The sequence below is a fragment of the Falco peregrinus genome, chromosome Z (genome assembly GCF_023634155.1).
Source record: "Falco peregrinus isolate bFalPer1 chromosome Z, bFalPer1.pri, whole genome shotgun sequence".
In the NCBI taxonomy this organism is placed as follows: Eukaryota; Metazoa; Chordata; class Aves; order Falconiformes; family Falconidae; genus Falco; species Falco peregrinus.
This window is the reverse complement of record NC_073739.1, coordinates 45228261-45254598: the sequence shown is the minus strand read 5'-3', so window position 1 is coordinate 45254598 and position 26338 is coordinate 45228261. Positions and strand designations below refer to the sequence as shown.

The window sequence follows — 26338 nt, the reverse complement described above, 5'->3', positions numbered from 1 at the left end:
AATCATTTTCCAGCAGCCACAGCAAAACTCAGGACATTATAATAAAGTTTGTGAAGTGCAAGTGATTTTTACCATAAAATTCTTTTCACTTTTTTTCTTCAGATTGTATTAAAATAGCATTTAGTACTTCCACTGCGAGATGGAATCCTTGAATGACTGTTTCTGAAAATAAGCATTGAGGAGTTACTCCAAAACCCACAACCTCACAATACTATTAAGCCCAAGTCCAAAAACGTTTAAAAAATTATGTATATGTAAATCAGTTTTCTACACTTGCATTAAGAACTGCTGTTCCAGCAGAACATAGCCACATGTTTTCTTCTTTTTCACATTTAGAAATGGTGTCATACTACTGGGATTCAACAGAGAAGGAATGCAGGAAATGCTACACATCAGAAATTTTATGTGCTATCTGTGTTTGCCTTGGACTTGAGAAACTTTTAATCTCTCCCTTCTGCAATAAGTATTGAATGTTTTTTCTAGGAGTCAGATGATGCAATATGAAATGGGGCTTTCTCAGCCCTACCTGAGAAGTGAAGTCAAAACAACTGTGCCACCATCTCAAACGATGAAACAAAAGAGCTCCTCCATTACATTTACCACCAGTCACATATGCAAGCATATTTTCCCAGCTTTCAGGAGCAGTAAGGTGTTTGATAAGAAGTTTTGCCATGAGGAACACTGCTGTATTAATTTAATCAAGTGACAGAAAATATTTCAGATTAATAAGCTTAAATAAGCATAATTCCATAATCTTGTGGTTTAAACACTTGCCTTCAGTAAAGAATGATAGTGCTTCTAGGTCAGTAGAGAATGATTTTAAACTTATATTGTCCAGTATTTTAAGCAGTCATTTACAGCACTTTTTTAAAGCATGAAACCTTTCCATATCAAGTAGCAGTGGCTGTGTTTATGTTCATGTTACACAGGTTCAGTGCAATGTGGAATCTGACATTTTTGAAAGCTCTCACACCTACTGCAGATTTACTGGTATTCTTCATATTTACTGTATTAATGGTCTAAGTGACAGCTGTAACATTTAGATAAACGTAAGCAAACCCAAGCACATTGTCATACTACTACAAAATAAGAGGTCCAGGCCCTGCTCTCTCACATGTAGCTGAATTTAAGTTTGCATCCATGTGAGTGCAAATGGAATTGGGTTTCTGAAGTCAGGTTGGAGGAAGGGTTATAAAACTCCCACACAGCTGATATAAAACTGTAATCTATTCTCCTTGATTCTATTCCAAAGAGTTCTTTTCAGTTTTGGTAGTTTTTTTTTGTAGAAAACACTTCAGAAATTGTCCAAGATTGAAATTTCTTGTGTTAACATATTTCAGATATAAGAATGTTTCTAAAAATAAAAGCATCACCACATAATATACCTTTGTAGGAAAACTGAATAAAAATGATAGCTAGTTTATTTAAAGATGCCTAGCAAGAAATACGAAATGCAATAGAAGAAGAGGTGGGTGAAATATTGTACAAGCAACTGGGAGAAATCTCACAATCACTAGCCCTTCTCATGGGGGACTTCAACTTGCAGGACGTCCACTGGGAATACAACTCAGCTGAGAGGAAACAGTCTCGAGGTTCCTGGAGTGTGGGAAGACAGCTTCCTGGCCCAGCTGGTGAGGGAGCCAGCCAGAGGAGATGCCCCACTGGACCTGCTGTTGGCAAACAGGGAAGGACTGGGGGCTGATGTGCTGGTCAGAGGACATCTTGGCCACAGCGATCACAAGATGATAAAGTTTTCAATTCTTGTAGAAGTAAGGAGGGGGGTCAACAGAACCGCTGCCTTAGAGTTCCGGAGGGCACACTTTGGCCCATTTAGGGACTGGTCAACAGAGTCCCTTGGGAGGCAGCCCTAGAAGGGGAAAGGAGTCTAGGAAGACTGAACGTGCTTCAGGAAGGACATCTTCAAGGTGCGGAGGCAGGCTGTCCCCATGTGCCAGAAGATGAGTTAGCGGGGAAGAAGACCAGCCTGACTGAGCAGAGACCTTTGGCTGGAACTTGGGGAAAAAATAATTTACCACCTTTAGAAGAAGGGCCAAGCAACTCAGGAGGACTATAAGGATGTTGCAGGGTTATGCAGGGAGAAAATTAGAAAGGCAAAAGCCCAGGTAGAATTCAGACTGGCCACTGCCATGAAAGATAACAAAAAGAAGTTTTAACAAAAAACATTAGAAACTAAAGGAGGGCCAAGGAGAATCTGCATCCCTTTTTGGATGTGGGGGTAAACACTGCCACAAGTGATGGCAATGGTCCTTGACACAGTACCAGAGACTGTGGTCCTTGATGCTTTCTTTGCCTCAGTCTTTAATAGTAAGACCAGTTACCCTCAAGGTATTCAGCCCCCTGAGCTGGAAGATGGAGATGAAGGGCGGAATGCAGCCCCCACAGTCCAGAAGGAAACGGTCAGTGACCTGCTGCTCCAATTAGGTGTGCACAAGTCTATGGTGCTGGATGGGATCCACCTGAGGGTACTGGGGGAGCTGACAGAAGTGCTCACTGAGCCACTTTCAATCACTTACCAGCCCTCCTGGCTAACCGGGGAGGTCCGAAAGACTGGAGGTTTGCGAATGTGACGCCCATCTACAGGAAGGGCAGGAAGAAGGATCCAGGCAGCTACAGGCCTGCCAGCCCGACCTTGGTGCCAGGGAAGGTTCTGGAGCAGATCATCCTAAGCGCCATCACAGGGCACGTGCAGGACAACGGGGGGATCAGGCCCAGCCGGCATGGGTTTATGAAAGGCAGGTCCTGTTTGATGAACCTGATCTCCTGTGACAAGGTGACCTGCCTAGTGGATGAGGGAAAGGCTGTGGAGAGTGTCTACCTGGACCCTAGTAAAGCCTGTGACACCGTCTCCCACAGCATTCTCCTGGAGAAACCGGCTGCTCATGGCTTGGACGGGTGTACCCTGCACTGGGTAAAAAGCTGGCTGGATGGCCAAGCCCAGAGTGGTGCTGAGTGGAGCTACATCCAGCTGGCGGCCATTCACAAGTGGGTTCCCCAGAGTTCAGGGTTGGGGCCAGTCCTGTTTAACGTCTTTATCGATGATCTGGACGAGGGCTTTGGGTGCACCCTCAGTAAGTTTGCAGATGACGCCGAGTAGGGACGTGGAGCGTTGACCTGCTGGAGGGCAGTCAGGCTGTGCAGAGGGACCTGGGCACGCTGGAGCGATGGGCCGAGGCCATTCCTGGGAGGTTCAACAGGGCTCAGTGCCAGGTCCTGCCCTTGTGTCACAGCAGCCCCACACGGCGCTACAGGCTGGGGCAGAGCGGCTGGAAAGGGCCTGGTGGGAAAGGGCCTGGGGGTGCTGGTCCACAGCCGGCTGAGCGTGAGCCAGCAGTGTGCCCAGGTGGCCAAGGCGGCCAGCAGCACCCTGGCTGGTACCAGACACAGTGTGGCCAGCAGGGCCAGGGCAGCGATGGTCCCCCTGTCCTGGGCACTGGTGAGGCCGCACCTCGAACGCTGTGTTCAGGTTTGGGCCCCTCGCTGCAAGAGGGACGCTGAGGTGCTGCAGCGTGGCCAGAGCGGGCAGCGAGGCTGGTGCAGGGTCTGGAGCACAAGTCTGATGGGGAGCGGCTGAGGGAACGGGGGTGGTTCAGTCTGGAGAGGAGGAGACTCTGTTCCTCTACAGCTCTCTGTCTCTCTTCAGCTGCCTGGAAGGAGGCTGTAGGCAGGTGGGTGTGGGTCTCTTACCCCAGATAACAAACGACAGGACAAGAGGAAAAGGCCTCAAGTTACACCAGGGGAGGTTTAGATGGGGTATTAGGAAAAATTTCTTCACTGCAAGGGTGGTGGAGCATTAGAACAGGCTGCCCAGGGAGGTGCTGGAATCACTGTCCTTGAAGGTATTTTAAAAATATGTAGATGTGGTGCTTAGGGACTCGGTTTAGTGGTGAACTTGGCAGTTGTGGGTTAACAGCTGGATTTGATTATCTCAAAGGTCTTTTCCAACCTAAATGATTCTATGATTCTATACTTTGACTTAGTCTGCCGAAGCAGTTTGGTTTCATTATTAAAAAGGTGTCTAATGGAACTGTACTAGCTTTTGATCCTTAAATCACTCAGTTTAGGAGATACACAGAGTAACTCAGAACAAAAAAACACAGGAGTTACTCTCAGGGGATTGTTGTCTTGGAAACTGCAGCACAGCCAGATACAGTTTCTTAGAGAAAGACTCCCACACAAATACCTTTGTTCAATTAACTGTTTAGCATGATTGCATTTCATTTCTCTTCATACTACATTCTCTGAGTAGAGAGATCTGCTTAGCCAGCATAGAGCAATGTAGACCTATTCCTCATGTTCCCTTAACGGCATTCCTATGTGCCAGCAGATCAGACGCAGAAAATGTATGGCCATATTTGAAAAACCTTGTTCGGTTTCTGTATACATCACATAATTATTCACGGAGTGAATATATCTTTATTGTTTCATATAAAGAGGAAAAGCTACTTATTTTAATGAAAGTGAATTTGCATTTAATCTTCTCAATGGAAAGTGTGCATTTAAATGGTATGTTTGCTGAATAAACCAAACCTCAAGGCCATGGAGATGCATGTTTCATGAATCAAAGTTGTAAGCAGGCCTCACAGGTGTGCACTTAAATTTCTGAGCTATAACAAAGGAGAAGGCACAAATACTTACCCCCTCTGTATTTCCTTGTATTAAGTAAGATTAGCATAAATTTCTTGAATACAAAGGAGTCTTATTTATAGCCTTGTCTTTGGGATCTGCCTCTTGGTGCCAAGCCAAGGCAAGGAAAGGAGAAAGGAAAAAAAAGTACAACTCACATTTTTGGAAAGCCAGAATGGGCCATTCTCCAGTTTTAGGATCAAGGTTTAAAACTAATCTTATTTTAATACTATTGTCCTACTCTCTCTGCTACCACCTTCAGTTCAGGTGACATTTGCAGTTGCATCTCATTGTACTTGGGAGATAACAAGATCTATGCCTCCCCTTCAGAGTAAAGAAAACATGTACTGGCAAACAGGATTTTGTGCATTAAAGAATTAAAAAGGTCAAATCTGTTTCCTGATCACTAAACTAACACTAAACTAAAGACAGACAAAACTAGCTGAGATGTATACAACTATAGCCTATTGCCAGTACTATAGTAACTCCTCTTTAACTACTTTAACGTGCACCTAGTGGAGCTCCTCCCTAGTGATATCCTCTGAATGTTCTCCAGATTAACAACTACCCTCTCCTATTCACCACCTCAAAGCTACTTTATCTTAATAAGAGGTATTCAGAATGCAAGTCATCAACAGCACCACAAAAGCATAATTGAAAAGGATACAGACCAAACCAGCAGCTGCAGATACCAAAAACACATATTCCAAGAATCCCTCTGTTTACTTCCCAGCGTTTAAAAGAAAGGTGAAACTTCATCCATTCAAACTATGGGTCCACAACTGTTTTGCCATCAACTTAATTAAAAATGTAATTTAAACATTTACAGTATGGAGAAACAAACAAGTCCCCAGTTCAAAGTAAACTTCAATCTTGATACCACCTCCCTGTTTCTAGCAATCCATATCAATATCTGCATAATGGCATATGGCATTTTAAGTTGCAAGTACCAGAACTAAGTATTGCAGGATCTGAAGGCTTCGGAGGTGACAGCTGTTATTCTCAATAGCCCTCTGCTTACAGGTTGTTTTACATTATCTAGTTTGATTAAACTATTTGAGATTTGCATGCATCACACTTAAATAAAATTGTTCACTTTTACCACGTCAATGTATTTTGAAAAGCTTAGAGGGGTAACCTTAGCCCATGAGGGGGGAGTGAGGAAGGACTTTAAAAAAATCCTGCAATAAGCTCTATTTGTACCACTGAAAAGCAAGTTGCCAGACAACAAGTATTTAGTTTATATATAACGGTATTCTTCCACTCTTGAGCATTTAATCTGAACAGCATTATGTGGCTTCTGAGAGCTGTGCATTCACAAGTTGAAGCCTCAGTATCAAAAAAAACCCCAAAAAACTTTCACTCAAAACAGGATAGATGGTACACATGTACTTCTCAGTCTGTTTGGTAACTGCACTGGAGGTCAAATTCCATTTAAAAATTGGAATTATTTGGGACATTTAATTAAAACAGTTCAAGAAGCCAAATCAAATCAAATATTCTGCACTTACAAGACCACATTTGGACTACTGTGTCCAGTTTTGTGTTCCCCAGAACAAGAAAGACACCAACATGAGTCCAGGGGAGGTCACCAAGCTAGTCAAGGCCTGGAACACATGAGGCATGAGCAGAGGCTGTATGTATCACTGTCATCTGAATATACACCCAAACCTACAAATAGAACGCAGAAAGCAGAGGGCTAAGCCCCGAAAGTCTTTACTATTCTGAGTAAAGAGTGTTCTAAAAGTGCCAGAAGTCTTGTGTGAACTCTCCACAATAACAGCGGATAAAAATCTCTACTCCCTTTTTTGTTGAGTCACCCGATTTCTACCTGTAGAGCAGAGCTCTTCTATTGAAAGCAGAGCAGTAGCCCAAATCATCTGAGATACTTAACCTTGGGCAGTCACATCAGTCACTTGTATTAAAAACACAAATGCCCTAAAATATTAATCTTAAATGCTGTCTTCTCTGAACATACATAACTTTACTGCTGACTGATATGTCACAATGAATCACTGACTTTTAGTGTAATGACATTTGTAATGCAGAAACTCCTGAACACTAGCATCAAATATCACAGTGAGTCAACAACTTACTCTTCTTTAATTCACATCTCTTTTGTACACAAGAGAACCTGAAATCCTCTTACACAATATTCCTATGAAAATAAGAGCACAGCTATTTGTATTTTCAAAAAGTGTATTTAACAAAGGTAGGAGTGAAGAACTCAGCAGCATAAGGAGCCTCAACTTTAATTCTGTGCATTTTATGACATGGCACCTGATCTAGCAAATGTCAGTAACTTTAATAGTTAGATTTCACCCCTTTGTCCCCTAGGCAGGTGAACAGGTAAAACTGTCAAACTGCTAATTAATGATCCACTCCCAGTTAAGCTTCCACTTTTTTTTCTTTTTAAACAGCTTTGACAAAAAAAGCAAAATGCTGCAAGAACTTTTCACAGTGGGAAGTATGCAAGACAACTTTCCTAGTCCCTTGGGCAAAGAAGGACTGTTTGTTTGCCTATCAAAATTTATACACATAGGTACACACACTGATTTAGCAAAAGGGGAGGAAAAAGGCAGGAATGTAGGACAATGCAAAACTGCACATTTCAGAAAACCTGTGCAGCTGAAGACTGCCTGAATCCAGTAACCAACAAAGTGTTAATGTGTAGCCTCAGTTGTTTCTCCCACCCAATACTGAACTACTAAACCTGGAAAAGAGAAGTAAGAGACTACACCTCATCCAGGTAGAGACGACAAAAAATGTATATGGGTTCAAGGGAAGACTCAAGTGTTTTTTAATAAGATCTTCTGAAGGTTACTAACAAAACAAACTACAGTCTTTTTACTTCCTTGGAGCTGAGGAATAGTCAGAAACTAAGAGAGTAGGGGAAGAAGGCAGAGGAGAGTATCGCATGGACAAGCTCTTTTTAGTCCTCCCCAGGTCTCCATATGTGGCCTCAGACTCTTGGAGCCAGACAGTCACTTTGGTCTGAACCAGCAGAATTAGTCCTATGTCTTGATTTTTAGCTATGTAGGCAAAAACCTGATTGTCTCATCTTTAGGGAGATGTAAGTAACTCAGCTTTATCCTTACTACCCATAACAAGAACTTCAGCTGCATGGAAGAAGTAGAACTGGTAAGCACTTTCAGAAAAGAGTTGATCTCACCATGGCTATACTTCAATTGCTGGAGGAGAGTACTCACTGAAGAACATATTGCCAAGACAAAAACAGCACAACTTCCCAGCACACACTCCAGAGACATTAATCACCTACAGAATCCCAGCTTAATCAGCAGCGTGACCTTGGTCAACACAGCAATGCAACCACCTTGTCACATTCCAGGTACAGGGCTATCAAATGTGTTCTTCCTTTTTAAAGCACAACAGGAAATAAGAGAAACTGAGGTATATGCCAAGTGTCCTAATTTATAGCAAGTCTAGTCTTTAATCACAATCTGTATCTCTAAAGCACGAGTTTGCATTAAGTTTTGTGTTACTGCACAGCCCTTCCACTTCTCCATTCTTTGTGTTTGGTATGAAATGACCAAGAATATTCTCACAGAATTTTCATTTTAATAAAGCCAGAAAACACAGCTTTTGACATCAGCAAGGACTGAGTATGAGCAAGGGCTTCTGAAAAACTGCTCTAGTTTCTGTCAACATTAATTGAGCTGAACCCATCTACAGGAGGCATTTAATCAAGAACCACAGAGCCTGAGTTCTTGTTAGCAGCAGGGCTCCCTAGGTAACTCAAAGAGCATTCAGACATTAATAAAAGGATAGGACTGGAAAACCATTGGACAAAAATAAAGCAGGGGATTATGTTCAGAAAGGCAAAGAAGTTCTTGCTTTTAATAGCTAGTATTTCAGAAATGTTTTAACAAGCAAGGTTCCTGGTCACGTAGTGAAACTATGACACTGTAAGTTAGTAAGTTTTCTCTATACTATGTGGCCAAAGTGTCATTAAAAAGCAGTAACAACTACATTTTACATATAGTCACAGTACAGCTATTTATCCTTGCCAGGATAACTGCCTATGAAATGAAATACTGTTGTTCAAACAAGGATACAAGGCTAGAATGCAAGGCCATACGATACCAAGAAAGATGAAAGCTATGCTGTATACTTTATGCTTTTTCTCCATAACATTTGAGGATAATACACTAGGCCACTGTTCACTGATGTACAATTTTTGTATATTTGAAAACTGACAGAAGTGTCCTTAGTTAGCCAGGGTTTTTTTACTTCTATTTGCTTCTGGCAACACTTCAACTGTGTATTAAAGAAACTAATCATACATATCTGATTTCTTGAAAGTTTGGACTCAGACTACATCACCAGTTTAAACACCATGTAAAAGAAGTACAAAAAGACATACAGACAAGTAACATCAAATTTAGAATTACAGCTCTTCATTTAACTTGGCAACCAGTCTTAATTTCTTACCTGCTGAGTGATGAGCTAATAAGGTTGCTACACTTTGCACAAAAAAAATTACGTGCTAGTAATTCTTCATTCTAATAGCTAAACAAGAACTTGAAAATTACTTTACCTATGGTATGAACTGCTGTCTTCTTAATATTTTACTCTTTACCTGAGGAACTACAGGTTGAAAAGTTTCAAATATGCAGAGCTATCAACAGCATGTACATTTTACAAATGTAGGTCCTCACCTCATTATTTTACATGCATGCAAAACAAGCTGTAAGATTTATATTGGAAGTGGCAGTTCATTTTTGCACACACTCAGAGAAGCTTTGCCAGCAAATTTCAGATCTTTTCATTTTATTGGGGGCTACCATTACAAGCACTGCTAGTCTCTTAGTAAAGAGAGAATGATACCTCACATTCATGTAGCACACAACCTTGGATTTTTATTTTTAACTGTGTTTCATAAGAATACTTGAGATTGCTTATACTGTAACTGAGAAGCATTGTTTACCTGCAGGGACATGTAATTTCAGCAGATGCTAAATATGATTCACATTATCTAGAAACTTTTGAATATAGAATTCTCTCAGCACAAGAACTGTAAGAAATCAGAAGTGCTAGTATGAGCGAAGAAAAGATTTAAGAGATAAGATTTAAGGGTTAGATTAAGCAGAGCAAACCATATGAATCTGGGTGCTGCAAGAAAAAAAGGTGTTTCCTTATAAATACAAGTGAGACTCCTTACCTATCCAGTTCTCTGATTGCTTACTTCCTCCCATCTACCTCCTGTTTACCATTAAGCAGGATTAAGACTAGAAAAAACACGCTAGGGTGAGGAAGAAATTGAGAAAGTAGGTAGGTGGACTGCCAGTACCAGTCTGGGCTAAGAGAACACGTTCAGTAGCACTGGGATAGGCAAGCATTAGGTTTTGTGGGTAAGGCAAGGATTCAAACTAAAAATAGTTAACACACAAATTCAGGAGAAGACAACCAATTAAACTAATTGTTGCTGTTACCATCATTCACTAGGCTATGACAATTTATGGTTCAACTAAGAGATGTAAGGCACAATCATCACAAGAAGACAAGGAATGGTAAAAAACTGTTGAGATAAACTGACAGTTGCAACCAGCATGAGTCACCAGGATACCACAAACACTGCTGTCAATTTGCCTCACATCTTGAGATCAGTGGCAGCAATTAAAGATTGAGACTATAACTGCTATTTGGGTTTATATGATGGGGGGCACTCATGCTGGCCCAGAGAAAGGTCAGTTCCAATCTGAGTTACGGGCTGTGATACAAGAAGTCCGTGAACTAGTTTTTTTCAGCTCCATCTGTAATGTAAGTGAGGCATAGCAGCAAAGGAATTCAGGTGGTGTTTCCATGTAGCAAGTACCTCTGTAAGCACAGTGCATAAAACCAGATGTGGCAGGTTATTGCAATATTACAGCTAAGGATAAGGCCCATATAGGGATTTAGGTCTCAGAGTCAGTTCAAAGCAAAGAGCTAAAAAAAAAATCAAACCAAAAAAAAAAAAAAAAGGATCAAGCAAATCTGGCAGAGTAACAGGGAGACTAGCACACACATTGGAAAAAAAAACCCAACAAACCAAACAACCCCCCAAAACCAAAAAAAACCCCACTACTCTAAAGCTGCAGCCACCTGGACTTCACCTTACCCTATACAGAGAGCAACTTCTTGTGCAAAACCAGTGACATTCAACTAAGTCGCCTTAAGTCCCTGGATCCGCCAAGTCCCTGTCACAAACACAGCGAGGCACTCTCCTTGTGGGACCCGAGGAGGCTCCTGCCTGGACTACAATTCTCAGCAGGCCACACACCAGCCACTGCAGTGGTAATTGGCATTAAATGTACAAAACACACACTTTTGCCTTAAAACCACTGAGCTGAAGCTATAAACACACCCCGTTATGTCTACAGCAGAATGCTACCATTTATTACTGAATGCTCGCTTTCCAGAATTCAATGCTGCTTCAAAAACACATGGATGTGTTTGAACTATGTAAATACACAATTTGCCCCACTTACAACTGCCAAGATGACAGCTTTAAGCTATGGTATAGTTTCAGCACATCCATCAGCCTTTATGGATGGCTGAATTTAGCCACACAATTATGCTTCTTTGCAATTACAGTCAGGTCCCAAATGGATGCTGATATTAACTCTCGAGCTTCTCATATAAAACCAATTATCATTTACAGAGAAAATAACAGATTACATAGCATTTCAAACTTTTGCTACCTTCTTTTTCCCCCAAATAATTTAGCTTTTCATTCTATTAAAATGAAACTTACACTGAATATAACTAACTGAAGATTCTGCAATCTTAGAGATGGTCCTAACTTTTTACATTCTCCATACAGAAAAAAATAAAGATGCAGTCATGCAGTCTCCATACAAACAATTACAGGATTCCTTATATTATTTTGCTTTTCTGGCTTTATAATTAAATACTGTACTAATATGCTAATATGCTATGTTAGCACAGTATATGCTAATATGAAGGGCTGACCCATCCTTTGTTTTCACTTTGTTTAATATCAAAGACAGAAAGTTATCTTAGAAATTTTTTTACACTAGACCAAGAGATAAGGTTAAGCCTTGACTGAATGAAAATGCACTTTATTTTTCTACTACCTGACATGGTTTTAAATTTACTTTTATGATTTGTAAATGTATGTAAATTTATGCAATTTTCTGAAACAGTCCAATGCTTCATCAACAGACATACTTTTGGAGCTACTGTGCATTGCACTCAATTCAGCAACAGACATATATACTTCTAATCTGATCAGCACAGTTATCACAACCCCAGATCTATAAGGTATGGGCATGTACTGATCTATTGGTATCTACATCTATTTGTAATAAAACTTTTGTGTATAATACTGTTTATAGCAAACAGAGTTACATTAATGAAGTACATCACAGAAACCTAGAACAAAAAAGAAAATTAAGATCAATTGAAATTGAAAACATAATTTAAAAATATTAAAATAAATAGACCTCAGTAAAAGTCTTATTGCATTTTTAAAAGTACAAATTAATTTATAACACACATGAGAAATAAATTATGACACAAAGAATGTGCATATTACTTTAATTATAAACTAGTTTCAAACTCTCAAAAACATAGTCCTTAAAACTGAATGGTAACACAGCTTGTGTACTATGAACATTAGAGAAATACAAAATTCAGAATAGATTTTTAATGAAAGCTTATTAAAATGTTTGGTTTTCCAATCTGTAGCATTTTCATTAGTACAGATTACCACTTCTTCCTCTCCCTGCATCAAGAGTAAGTGTTAAACAACTATATAGGAACTATAAGTAAGCAGAAAGTTGGAGGTGTTAGATGTCGGAATGGATGAAGTAGCACAAATTGTTTTGTATTCCTGAAACATTCTGCTCCACTGTGACCCCATTCTATGTCTCCAAGCAGCACTGAAATATTTCCTCCATTATGTCATCAATACAGACACTATGTATTTCTTCTTTCTTAGGTACCAAAGTCCATCTTCCAGATTCCCTATGGTATATTCTACAATATGAATGATAAAGTTGAAGCAGGAGAAAAAATTTTTACAAATAAGAAAATCCCTTCAGTTATATACTAGATCACAGCCAACGGGTTTTTTACTTTGCTTGTGCAGTTCTTATTCAGCAGTCCATTACACACACATTGACAGCAGTAAGGAATTTGTCCCTTATGCCTTCTGTTTCCAGATGAAGGATACAAGGCTTTTCAATTTTCATCAGTCAAGAATCAGGTTCACCACCACTGATTCACTTACTTGTTTATATCACAAGACTGCTGTTAAAAGGTATTAGTTAAAATATGTAAATATACATCAAAAAGGAAATAAGAGTGGTCACAGAATTCCATTCTCTACCATCCTTATGCTAAAAGAAAATTAATGCTATTATATACAAAATCAATGCCCTTACATGTAAGGAAATACTCGTGGGACTGACCTCTTTCCTTCCTCAGAAAATCAGAAAACATTCAAAAAAGTAATCTAAAGTGGCACTTAGTAATAAGTGCATATATTTCAAGATATTCTAAATACAACACAAAATACATTCATTTACACAATTATTCCACCCTCAAGCTACAATAGGAAGGAAAACCAAACAGTCACATTTACTACTTGTCTGTATCCATCCTTAATGATTGTAAGTAATATCATACTGAAACTAGAAGTAGGCTATACAGCTATTTACATGGGGAAAAAGTTCCAGCATGAGTTTGCTGATGTGGAAATGGTCAAGAAATCTCAGCTTTGTCTTAGCTAGCATTGGACTGAGAGTATGCACCTAGCATTAAAAACAATTCTTTCCCCTTCAGAGCAATTACAATAAATAAATTACATTTTAAAAGAGGAAAACTAAGATGATAGAAAACTACGGAGACAGACTTACAATAATTGATTCTGTTGATTGTGCATGGTTTGCCAATTCAAGTGCATACTGTAATCAACTGTTGTTAAAAAACATCTCACTCAGTAGACAGGATAGGTGTGCTTAAAACACATGGTAGCATACATATACAAGTGCTGCTGGAACTGCTCCAGATCAAACACAGATCTTAATGAAAATAAAGTTTGATTTTAAGAAAAATTTTGACATTACTTAGTGTATCAGGAACACTTTCACCATATTAAATACATACTAATAAAACAAAATTAAAAGTTTTTATCTATTTCACATTTTTTTCCTTAAGGTTACTTTAGAATTAAAATCAAGGTTGCTTCAATTGTTATGGAAGTTCATACCATGCAACAAAAGATAATTCAGCACAGGTGAGGTAATTTTTTCTTTAGCATATCAATTACATTTGCTTCTAATAAGACGGGAAAAGAATTAATTTGGAGAAATGCAGATAAACTAATATCCACAAATTAAGTCCATTATACCTAAACTGTAAAGAATGGGATGTTTCTCTGAAACTTTTTATATTCTTCAGTACATTTCAGTGTAAAGTTTGCTTCTGTTCCTTTTCTCCTTCATCCATTTGAGGACCATGTTTGCACTGTTTCCGCTAGCCCATTGATGTTCATTGACCATGACAAACAAAGCTGCACCACATTCCCTATGTTAAGAAACCATTAAAAACCTTCATAATTTATTGCAGTAAAGACAGAATATTAAATTTTGATGCAATAATAACTTAATAATTATTTTTATTCACACAAACGAGCTTCCTCGCAACAAAACCAGAAGTAACCAACAATGTCCGAGCAGCACTGTAACAGCACTGCGTGACAACTACTGAGAGGAGTCATCACTGTGGGGTTAACCAAAGCTTTTATTAAACAATGATTAAAGAGTGGTCAAACAATCTACTACTTACTACATGTCAAATAATTAGCTTATATACTTTTAGATCTTTTAGATCATCTCTCATAGACATCAGACAGCTGGGTAAGGGATCCCTCAGCCTCAAGGAATAACCTTGAGAGGTGTCCCTACTCAACAGGAGATCGCCATGCAGCCCACTGCTGTGCAGGATAACTCAGTGGGCTCTGCTGGCTGCAGATATTCGGAGCGTAAAGTGATGGGCTTGTAGTCAAACTCCCCTTCAGTGCATTCACAGGTGTGCAACTGTAGTAATTTTTAGTTCCATCTATTTCTAGCTTAGAGAGGTATTGTGGTTTTGGCTCACTGTTGGTTTCCAAAAAGATGTGACTTAGCACTAAGTTCACGAGGTTTGCACAACAGGACTGATTTCAGTCAGGTCCATTTGTCAGTGATGCCTGAAGCAAAGTACTGTTAACTCAGACTGGGTGCACCCAACACAAACAGAACAGTGACAATCTTTCTGTTTACTAGCCAGAAAGGCAAATGTACAAAACTACCAAGTATAAAACTACACATACACACATCATATTTTCTGATGCTAAAGAAACATTACTGAAAAATCTGAAGACTGATGCTTTCTGTTTTATGAAAAAAATGAGCTGGGCCTTCCTGCATTTATACGGTAGCTGTCAAATTCCCAAATAATCTCTGTAATACAGAGCAAAGCAAGGACAGTGGTGATGCAACTGTCCTCCTGTTGGCTGTCCATTACGGCCTATTTAGAACAATCTTAGGCCACAGGAAATCACTATGATTGATGTGCCCATTTTTCTGTGCACTTATTTCTACCCTCCCAAAGTGGAGGACAATTAGTACCAACTGTGAGGGGGTTTCAGGCAAAATATGATACTTAAATCATTAGCATTTAAGTCAATTGGACTTGTACATAAGGCTGTTGAGGGGCACAGAAACAAAGATCATCACACGTATTTTGTAAAGGTGCCTATGAAGACATTAACAATTTTAGTTCACATCTGGTGAATTGGATCTAAACTGAAAGATTCCAACCTATTAGTTATTTATTAAGGCAAGCTTAATGTAACAGAAGATTGGTGTATCACTTCAGATAGCTGCAAGATACAATGTTCTGTACTCATCACAGAAGAACTACCTCAATCAAATTGTCTCCAAGATCTCTGACACCTCCCCAGATGTCATAGAAATGCATTACCCAGGGAAATTTCTATGGATAAGTTATATAATTCTTAGATCATTTAAATATGGTATATTTTCCACAGTTTCTTCTTATGTCCTATGTGAAATTTAATAAAATAACAAATTATTTCAGAAAATATTCGAATTACTCCAAAATTACAGCAAGTATGCTTGGCTGACAACTCCCAAAACCAGTAATCACTCCCAAAAACTACTGTACACTATCATGTGCAATATTAATACCAATGCCTGCTTTATAACCTTTGACAACATGTATAAATACATAAGGTATACAATTTAAATAGATTTTATTATGCTATTTAAATTAAAATAGCAATTTAATATTTAGTTCTCTTCAAAATGCATGCATGAAGTCATACACAGTATAGTCAGTTAATTGCACTATTCTAAATAACTACTTTTGCAACCTCTAAGTACAGTATTAGTTTTGCAACAACTTTCAGTACTTTCACAACAGAACTTTGATTTGTTATGACTGATGTTCACTTATACCCATACTGAAACTAAAAAAAAAACCAACATCAAACCAAAAATCAGACTTGTAATCCATTGGCATGAGTAACGACATTGTTCCTTTTATGTCTAATTCACCAAAATCTCTTTACGAAATTCAAACTTCGTATGTAACTTGGAATATTTAATTCACTGTGTTACCTGACTGAAGTTAAATTTGCTGCTTTTAACTACTTGAAACAAACCTGTACACTAAAACTGGAGAGGACAAAGTGAGAAGGCAGTGAGCCTGAAAATGTATTTGTCATCTACATAAAGCTGCCTTATTCCTTTCGAGCAAGGCAAATGGGCATAAACGAAAAATTCTGGGTTATGCTGAACATAACATCAAAGCTATTTTGAGAAAACAATTTGTATTTTTCAGCTAAAAATATCTCCCAGTGCACATCAAGAGTTGTAATACCTTTACTCAGTTTGCATTTTTACTTATTTGACATCACAATGCATCAGCTTAATAACTTCAGACACCACACATCATAAAAGTGTACTGTCTGTAAGATGAAAACCTGAGAGAGCTCAACTGTATAATGCAGTTACCTGAAACCAGAATTATTTAATCTGAATTTTCCCACTCAATATATCTAATTAGTTTTCTGATATGGAGTTTAATACACTGCACCTTCAAATAAATCTGTGGCAGCCCAGATTTGTGAAAGACTACAACCTTTTAATATAACAACCACGTCTCCAGTACCATATGAGTTTACAGGCTCTTGTCTTCTTATTTACACAAAAAAAAATCTACTGCTTTAAAGCCCAAATCAAAATTAAAGCATTATTCATTTTCACAACAGATACAATAGATCAGACCACTTACTCAGTATTTGAAGATAGTATTTTAGACCTACCTCAGGCCATTACATTCTAGTTTTTTTTCCTGGGCATGCACTAGAGTAAAAAGAACTACTGAAAGGAAAAAAACCCAAACCTATGCTAATTCAACATTTACGTAGTTACTGTAAGAAATCACTTTCTTGGAATCATAAAAAAGTTTTTGCAAGTATGCTGCAGTGGAGCTGCTAACGACACGTGCTGTGTATCTCTCACTTGCAAAGGCACTAAGTTCAGAATTCTGTAATTAGGGTGGTTTGCCACCTGTCAGCACCAAGAGATCCTCACTTCAGCTATCTACTTAAACTAGCGTTACACCAAAGTAGCTAGTCCACAGTCCACAAGGTGGTATTATAATGGTGGAAAAAAGGAAGTCACAGGAATTGGGAATGCAGGAAATCCTAGGTTCTACTTCCAAGGTATGCGCTTTACATAACCTCTGATAGAGGAATAAGAGTCTAACATGCATTCATAGGAAGTGAAAATAAAAATAAAGCGTGCATGTAGAAAACTACAGCAGCAAGGTTAAGAGACGTTCATAAACACCTAAAAATACTACTTCAGGGAATATATGGAAAACAATGTAAAAAAGCAAAAGTTAGCTTTCAGCAGTCACAGCTGAAGAGGTTTCCAACACATCTTCAGCTTTTAACACTGAGCTTCCATCAGCATCTGGTTTCACTTGGGGTTTCTTGCAGACACCATCTCCAAGTTTGTATTTGTCATATCTGAACAAAAATGACAGAATCTAGCTAACAAAAAGGCAAGAGCCAACATGAAACATGTCTCTGCTTTAGATTGGTTTACTTACAAATCCAGCAAAAAAATGGCAACTTCAGCATGTGAGAACACATTCAGTGTTTCTCTGAGGGACATCCACCGTTCTATTTGTTCTTTGACTGCGCCCTTCTTCTCTCCTGACTTTCTCCTTTTTTTTTAAAGGGATCATACAGTGGGTCTACCAGGCCTTCTTGATGGTGGCGAAGGTAATGATGAAGCAGATGATGATGATGACGGCATTGCAAGCTTTAAAATGAGAGACAACTAAATTATGCATAGTTAATGCTTTGTAAGACAACTTGTTTTGGAATAATAAAAGTTCTAAATGACAACCAAATACAGAAAGTATGGATCAGAATTATAATTAGCTTTTCACATTTAGTTTGCAGATCAGTACACCTACTTCTCTTCAAAGTCAGGGGAAGCTATACATGCGCATTTATCTGTTTAAGCTACGTGGCTTAACATCTAGCACAAATAATGAAATAATAGAGGTATAAACTGCCAGTTTCATATATAAATTAATTACTGCTGCTGCTTTTCACCATTTACCTGTCAAAAAAGGGAATGGCAGACAGGAAGTCTGTGCAGTTTGCATGTGACAGGCACACCGTAAGGCGAGGGGTGCTTGCCCTCTGTTAGATTTAACAGTGCTGGCGCCACTCCCGACGCCCCCAGCCCTGCCCCGGCCTCTCGCAACTGCACGGTGAGGCGGCCCTCCCTAGCTCCGACGGGTGGGACCCCCGAAGGGGCCCGGGCCCCGCTGAGGCGGCGCCCCGCCGCGGCTACCGGCCCGACGGTTCCCCGCGCCCTCCGGCAGGCCAGGCCGGCCGCCGCCTCCCCGCCCGCCTCGCTTCAGCAGGAGATGCCCCCCCGGGAGGAAAGCCCTTCCACTGGAGCAAGCGACGGAAGCCATTTTGCCGCCGCCGGCTTGCGGGGCCTGGCCAGGGCCCGTTCCGAAGCATTACGCGGGACCGCCGGCGCTCGGCCCCCCGCGGGAGGGGGCTGGGGTGGGCGGGAAGGCGGGCCCCGCCCGCCGCCCGCGCGTTAACCGCGGCTCACCGCGGGCCGCTGACCCGGAAGCGCTCCAGCCCGCCCGGCCCGGTGCGGCGCGGCAGGGCCGGCTGCGGAGGTGGAAGATGGCCGAGTCGCCGGAGGAGGTGGCGGTGCTGGTGCAGCGGGTGGTGAAGGACATTCGCAATGCCTTCCAGCGGAACCCCCGCATGTGAGTGGGGCGGGGGCCACGGCGGTCGGGGCCGGGCCGGGGCGGGAACGCTGCCCGCCCTCAGTCCCGAGCGCGCTCCTCGGCCCGTGGCGGCCCCGCGCGCTCGCCTCCGGGTGGGCGGGCGGCGGGGGCGCCTGTCAGGGCTGGTGCCAGGCCCAAGGTCAGGCCGTGAGGCGCCGCGGGGACCCGTCGGCTTTTCCCACCCGGCGCAGGGGCTTCGGCGCGGCACCTCCCCGGGGCGTGCCAGCCAGCGGCCCGGCCGGCGCCAGGCGGTTTCTCCGGCATCTGTGCTTGACGGGTCGCTGGTGGTCGCCGGCCGCCTCGTCTTCTTCTGGATAACGCCACGTACCCGTTCGGGAGTTGGAGTAACTCCTGGGCGCCGGCGCGGCTGCGGCAGCGCCCCTGCTGCGGGTGAGCCGTGCGGCCGCTCGTCAGCCGGCGGCAGGGGCGGCTTCGTCGGTTAGAAGTACTCCGTTATGGAAACCAGCGAGGGCTCTGAAACCTGGAAGTGATTGATCTCTTTTTAAAGAGGAGTTCTTGAACGAGCCCTGCTTGAGTCGGATGTTTGGCATGGTTCGTCTCGCAGCTGGTTGAGACGGGGCAGCCCGTTGGGGGCGGTGGGGTTGGGGTCCCTGTGCGCCCAGGCAGAGCAGTAGCGCTGCTGGAAGCAGAGCTCAGGGTTGAAGCCTACTGAACTGCACCCTCGTACAAACAGTGCTGTTTGATGAATGCCACCTTCAGATCTGTATCTGTAAATAAAGAGCCGGGTGCTTTTTATTGTGTGTTGTTTCGAAGGAGGCAAACAATAACTGTAAACACAAACTAGAGTTACTGCTGTCTTGAGAGAATCAGGTTTATCTAACATTCTGGGGGTCAGATGGCCTGTGTTTTGTTTTCGGTTCCACTGCTGACCGGCTCTGAGACCCTGATTTAGGTACCTCCCATATTTCTGTTTCCTTCCCTGTCCGTTGTTGTTTTAAGACACGGACTGTTTAGGGAAGTATCTTTATGTCTATTTATGTAAACTCCGTATTGGCTATGGCAAGTGAGTAAGCACATAATGGATAACAACCTCCTAGTGTAAGTGTGGTATGTTTCCGTTGGTCGGAAACACTGCAGTCTCTAAGGTGGTGGCCTATTAATCTGTTTCCAGAAAATGTATGCCAGGCAACTGCATAGGAAAATTTTATGGGCTCTTAATTTATTCCTTTGCTTAAAAGAGGATTAGAATGAGTACCCTTATGTTTCTATAAATGTAGTAAGCAATTTGGGTGGGTGGCCAGGTTTTAAAATACAGCATATGGATGCTCTCTAAAAAAGAACTGTTTTGCCCTGAAGCTTCATTTTTAGTTTGTGAGACATAATGTGCTGTAAACAGCCAGTATTTGTGAATGAACGTTCTGATTCTTCTTACCTCCTACTCCTTTGCCAGAATTGTTTATTGGTAGCAAACTTTGAGCTTGTATTTTTGAAAAATATGCTGCTGTTGCCATTTTCTTTCATAGATGCAGTCTCAGAGATGAAAGTAGGCTACGAGAGTTGTGTGCTTTGAGACTGATGCAATGTGTCATGCTTCAAGTGATGAAGCATGAGCTAGTGCTAGTTTACCCCCTTAAGCAGAAAAAGCGGCTGTTCTGTCTGCTAGGTTCAACTGCTGCACAGGTTGAAGAAGCTCTGTAGTATCTGCAGACTTCATGACAGCACAGCTAACATCTCCCACTAAGGTCTGGCTGCTTCCACTCTATTTTAAGAATGTGACCTAGTGTGGAATCCTGCAAATGTAGAGGTAATTCATGCAGTTTTTGGAATGTGACTTTGGTGCTTGTTTTGAGGGAAGTAAATTTTAAACTGTGAAATAACTCCTAAAATTCAAGAGACACTATCAGAAAACTGGGGAATCTAGGGAGAGAAATCAAATCTTACTTTCATAGTTGGTGGTTCTTCTGATACTGACAAAGAGCAGCCCTCAGTTGGTGTCTCCTTCAGTATTGTGAGCAGCTTGCACCTGCCACTTGACCTAAATGTAGGCATCCTCCATCCTGCAGTGAGTTTGGGCAATCTTATCACATGAACAGGCATGTTCTGTCACATGGCTGGGGTATTTTGCACAAGATGAAGAGTACTTCAGTCACTTCACAAGCACTAACTCAGTGGTGCCTGCATGTGAGTCCTGCTGCAGAAGCTTTCTTTAGATACGTGATGGAGCAGAGGGTGCAGGTGTTTTCAGGCAGTGTCTTCTGGGCTGACAGACTTGCCCTGTCACTTACTCCTCCTGCAGATCAGAGGGGCCTTCAGGAGCAGAAATAGGTGGTGGCTTGAATTACTGTTTTGGCTGTGAGACAGGCACCCCACCTTATATAAATCTGCCCTCCTGACATTTTGCATTGTGAATTCTGTTTCTTTGTGGGAACTAAAAGCAACATATGATTTCTGAACACCACGGATTATTAAAAACAATACTGAAGTGCTGGAGGCAACATTTCCACTAAATGAGAAGGCCGGGTTTGATCTTAGCAAAACCTGAGTAGTTACTAGATAAATCACTTTTTGCATTGCACTGTATCTTGGTGAATTTCATTATGGAGTGGTCTAGTCCTCTGCTAGTTTCAGATAACTGAGCATGTTCTGAAGTTGGGGTGTTTCAGGCTGACTGATCAACTCTGTGCAAACCCTACCTGTCTGTCATTTTGGCATGTTTAAAGCAGTGTTGTGTAACTTAGCTCACCTGAATCAGACTTCTTGTATTTGGTAGGAGGTGAAGGTGTGGATGTATATACATCCTTATAAGCAACAGCTGATAAATTCTTGTGGTAATTCATGAAGTTAATTGACAGAGCTGTGCTTGACAGAATATTAATTTTCATTCTTTAATTTTGTTTTGCAGTGAGATAAGGTTTCAGAATAGCAGGGACTCCCATAATTAATGGTTTTAGCATATCATAATTTACAATTGCAGATACAGGGGCATCAATAGGACAGCACTCACGCATTGCCTGGATACACTTTGTATCTGACATCACAAGCAATCTCTTTATTTCCTGCCTGAGGTCTGAGGATCTCCTTCCTCAGCAGCAATTTTTTCCACTATACAGGCGTTGATGGAGAAGTCATGCATAATGGAAAGTATAAAGTAATGTTGCTTTCTGTCCAAATGAATGTGGAATGCTTGCCAACCTCTGTTTGTTTTTAAGAAGGTGTTAAAGCTGCTCTTCCAACATCCCTACACACTGGAGAAAGCTGAGGAAAAAATAGCATATGCTATGGCCCTTTGAAACTAAGAGCTAACTTTCTTCTGCTTTTTTTGCTGGTATGAATTTTTGTTGCCATCAAGACTTTTTAAAAGGCTTGATTAAAGCCTCTCTTACACTGTTGCTGTTTAATCGGACTGGCCCCTGTGTCTCAGATCTTGCCCCTGTTCAGGAGGCTGCCTTGCACAGGAGAAGGAAAAATGGGACATAGGGAAACATGGACATTGCTGTCTGTGATTTTCTTTTGTGTGATTTTTGGTTTCGGAGCACCTGGTCAGCCTGCTGCAGAGCACATCTGGGAAGCTTTGGGTTTGACAGGTGCCTGTACTGGTTGTGTTTTCATTTCCTTTGCAGTAACAGCTGTTACAGCTCCATTGCATCTCCATCACAAAACCAGGGGTACTTGTTTAATTCAGCTGAGTAAAACTGCTTAGGTGATAATTGAAAAATAAAAAACCAGGGACCTTCCTCATTCAGGATCTTTGGGAAAATCTAACAAAACTTTTCCAGTTAAGGTGAGAAGAACCAGGATCACCAAAAGGAATCTTCCTACAGAGCATTTAAAGGATTTTGAGTTCATTCTTGCTCATCTAATCATGGCTATTACTTCCAGAGTTTTCAGCAAGTCTTAAAATATTTGTTTTCTATCACTAGAGCACTGGAGAACTAATACAAAATATTTGTAGTGGCTCTTAACTCAAAACAACTTTTATATTGTGTCTGAATAAATTGTACAGAGGTAAAATACATCAACTTTTTTTGCTTAAGAAATCTTTATCCATGCCTTAAGACATACTTGAATCATTTATTTGCCAAGTTAATATACTAATGAGTTTTGCAGACAGCGGCTTTCTGAAAATGCATTTTATTGTACCTGCAGTCTGGCAAGAATCAGGAAGTCTAATTGAGGATAAGGAGTACAGCTTTCAGTGAAAATGGGGAAAAAGATGATGAACTGACTTGGTAGGAAGCACTGCTAGTCTGTGCTATTGAGAAAAATGATTAACATCTACTGGAAATAAGTGTAATTATATTTATTTTCTGTTTAAGAGATGAGATTGGATTAATACCCTGCCCTGAAGCCAGATATAACCGGAGCCCTATTGTCCTCGTAGAAAACAAGCTTGGTGTGGAGAGCTGGTGTGTCAAGTTTCTTTTGCCGTATGTCCACAATAAACTTCTCCTCTACAGACAAAGAAAACAGTGGCTGAACAAAGATGGTAAGTTACCTAGTTGGAGAATAGTATTTTGTGTGATTCATAGTGCATATGTTTTATTTACCATAGAATCATTTAGGTTGGAAAAACCCCCTTAAGATCATCGGCCCAACAATAAAGCTAACAAAAACACCTCCAGGAATGGTGATCAACCAGGTCCCTGGGCAGTCTATTCCAATGCTTGACAGCCCTTTCAGTGAAGAAGTTTTTCCTGATTCCAATCTAAACTTCCCCTGGTGGAACCTGAGGCCACTTCCTCTCATCCTATTGCTTGTTACTTGGGAAAAGAGACTTACACCCATCTGTCTACAACCTCCTTCCAAGAAGTTGTGGAGAATGATAAATAGGCTAAACCGCCCCCGTTCCCTCAGCCGCTCCCCATCAGACTTGTGCTCCAGACCCTGCACCAGCCTCGCTGCCCACTCTGGCCACGCTGCAGCACCTCAGCGTCCCTCTTGCAGCGAGGGGCCCAAACCTGAACACAGCGTTCGAGGTGCGGCCTCACCAGTGCCCAGGACAGGGGGACCATCGCTGCCCTGGCCCTGCTGGCCACACTGTGTCTGGTACCAGCCAGGGTGCTGCTGGCCGCCTTGGCCACCTGGGCACACTGCTGGCTCACGCTCAGCCGGCTGTGGGCCAGCACCCCCAGGCCCTTTCCCACCAGGCCCTTTCCAGCCGCTCTGCCCCAGCCTGTAGCGCTGTGTGGGGCTGCTGTGACCCAAGGGCAGGACCCGGCACTGAGCCGTGTTGAACCTCACAGGAATGGCCTCGGCCCATCGCTCCAGCCTGCCCAGGTCCCTCTGCACAGCCTGACTGCCCTCCAGCAGGTCAACACTCCACGTCCCAACTTGGTGTCATCTGCAAACTTACTAGGGTGCATTCAGTTCCCTTATCCAGACCATTTACCTTTTTTGACACTACACTGGCTCATCTTAAAGCCTGTTTAACCTGTTCTGAAAGAACTGGGTGTTACTAGTGGGGAGGGCAGGCTCTGGATTGTGCATTTTGGCAACCTGATGTTGTAGGGTTGCTTAGTTGAAAATGTAAGTCCTTTCTTTTGCCCAAGCTGGAAGGGTTAGAGAGGTATGACTTAATTCAATGAGTGATTTAGGGAAGTGTTGTTAATCTTTACCAAAGAAATTTTGTCTTGCTTTCCTGAGTCAGAAGGAAAAATCTGGTAGTGTGTGGATTGGAAGTGAGAAACATATGTATTGTATTTCAGACATAGAGGCATCAGTAATACAAGTCTGTACAGCTTGGCAATTGCAAAGCTGTATTTCCTTTTTCATCTGTCTGGTTTTTAGTTTGTTTTACTCTCATCAGAAATATTTTATCTTGTCTTTTTTTTTAAAGAATTATAAACAGATGTGACATGGGAGATATTTGACAGCTTATGAGGTGTCTTGTTCAGAGTAAGAATGAAAAAGAGTAGTTTAAGAAACTAGTTTTGGTTTTTGTTAATAGTTTCAGTTTTGCTTGGGAGTTAATTCTGCATTCAAAAGAGTAGTTTAAGAAAGTGTGTTTTCATGTGTTGTTGCTTATGGCTGAGCTGTCGCTTGTCTGCATTTTATTTTACCTAACAGATTTTGATTTTTATGGGTGTCCCAACAGAGGGTTGATGTCATGTCATTACATGATTATTTAGGAAAACTTTTTGTGGACTTTGTAAATTATACATTGCCCTTTTGGGTTTTTTGTTTTCACATCATTTATTTTCTTGAATATTCTTTCTCATTACAGTCATCTTTACAATCTTTATTTCTAGGGGATGTGTATTTCTAACATAACTTCCATTTCTTACTGGTCTCAGTGGTTTATGGTTGGACCTAGTAAGACCTCGATCTTTCTGATAGCTGCCATCAAGTTGCTGTGATACATTCAGTTTTGATGGAAACCAGTGATTGTGATCTGGTTGCAGATTCAGAATTTATAATGCAGATGATTATGAAATTCAAGAAAAAGAGCTTTAATACAAGGAATATAAATAACGTTGGCTCTGACATGTAGCCAGAAACAAATTTTAGCATTTTAGGAGATGAATGTGCTAGCACAGGCAGCCTTAGGAAGACCGGTGGTTCTCACTGTGGTGGTTTTTGCAGATCTGAAATAGGAGTTTGTGAGGTGTATTTTCATTATGGTGCAGATCTTTTGCAGGGAGACTTTTCATTTTGGTCTCAAGCGTGACAGAGAAGTCATCCCCTAGAAATGCAAACAAAAACTTGTTGCTTTAAGTCGAAATACAGACCACTGAGATTTTATCACTTTTGGATTGGGAGGCTGGAGATCACTGATAGCTGTTGGCTAAAGGACAGCTGGGTGCTAATGTGCTGGTACCCTGCTCCATTTACACCAGTCCAGGTGCTTTTGCTGGCGGTGACACTGTGGCACATGCCTATTCCACCGAGATGGTATGGTGCATTGACTGCTTGAAGAGTGTCTCTGCTTCCTTCCAGGGCAAAGCCTTGCAGAACCCTTCCTCTCAAAATGCAGATCATAAAAGTGTTGGTAAATACTGATGGCATGAAGTTTAGATTATTGCCTGTTTGTTGAGACTTGGTTGGTTGGTTTTCTTCTGAAAAATGAAACTCCATTCTCCTTTGTTTCTTCAATTACAAGAGCCAGTTTAAAAGGTGTGAGAAGAGGTGATCTATTGTGTTTTCGTATTTCATGAGGTTTTGTGTCACTACTGTAAAACACGATCAGGACCTCCATGTTAATAAGCTGTTTGTAGAGCAAGGTATAGCTTATAGAGTTTAGTATGTTTTACCATAGAGTTTCACATATGATAGGAAATTCAAGCAGAAACTGAACTGTAGTAGTGGAGGGAAGGAAGGTGGAAGTCTTTGCCAGGTGGAAATAGAGAACTGTAAGGCATACTCTTAT

General features: G+C 41.3%; 1 protein-coding gene across 1 annotated transcript in view; it reads left to right on the top strand.

Moving 5' to 3' along the window:
* Nucleotides 1-18552: 18552 nt before the first annotated feature.
* The window catches only part of PTAR1 (protein prenyltransferase alpha subunit repeat containing 1), a 38528-nt gene continuing 30742 nt past the window's right edge, over nucleotides 18553-26338 (top strand). The window contains exons 1-2 of the mRNA XM_055790637.1: nucleotides 18553-18990; nucleotides 23289-23458. Coding sequence (XP_055646612.1) covers nucleotides 18905-18990; nucleotides 23289-23458 — 256 coding nt within the window. The 5' untranslated portion in view covers nucleotides 18553-18904. The remainder of the gene's footprint in view (nucleotides 18991-23288; nucleotides 23459-26338) is intronic.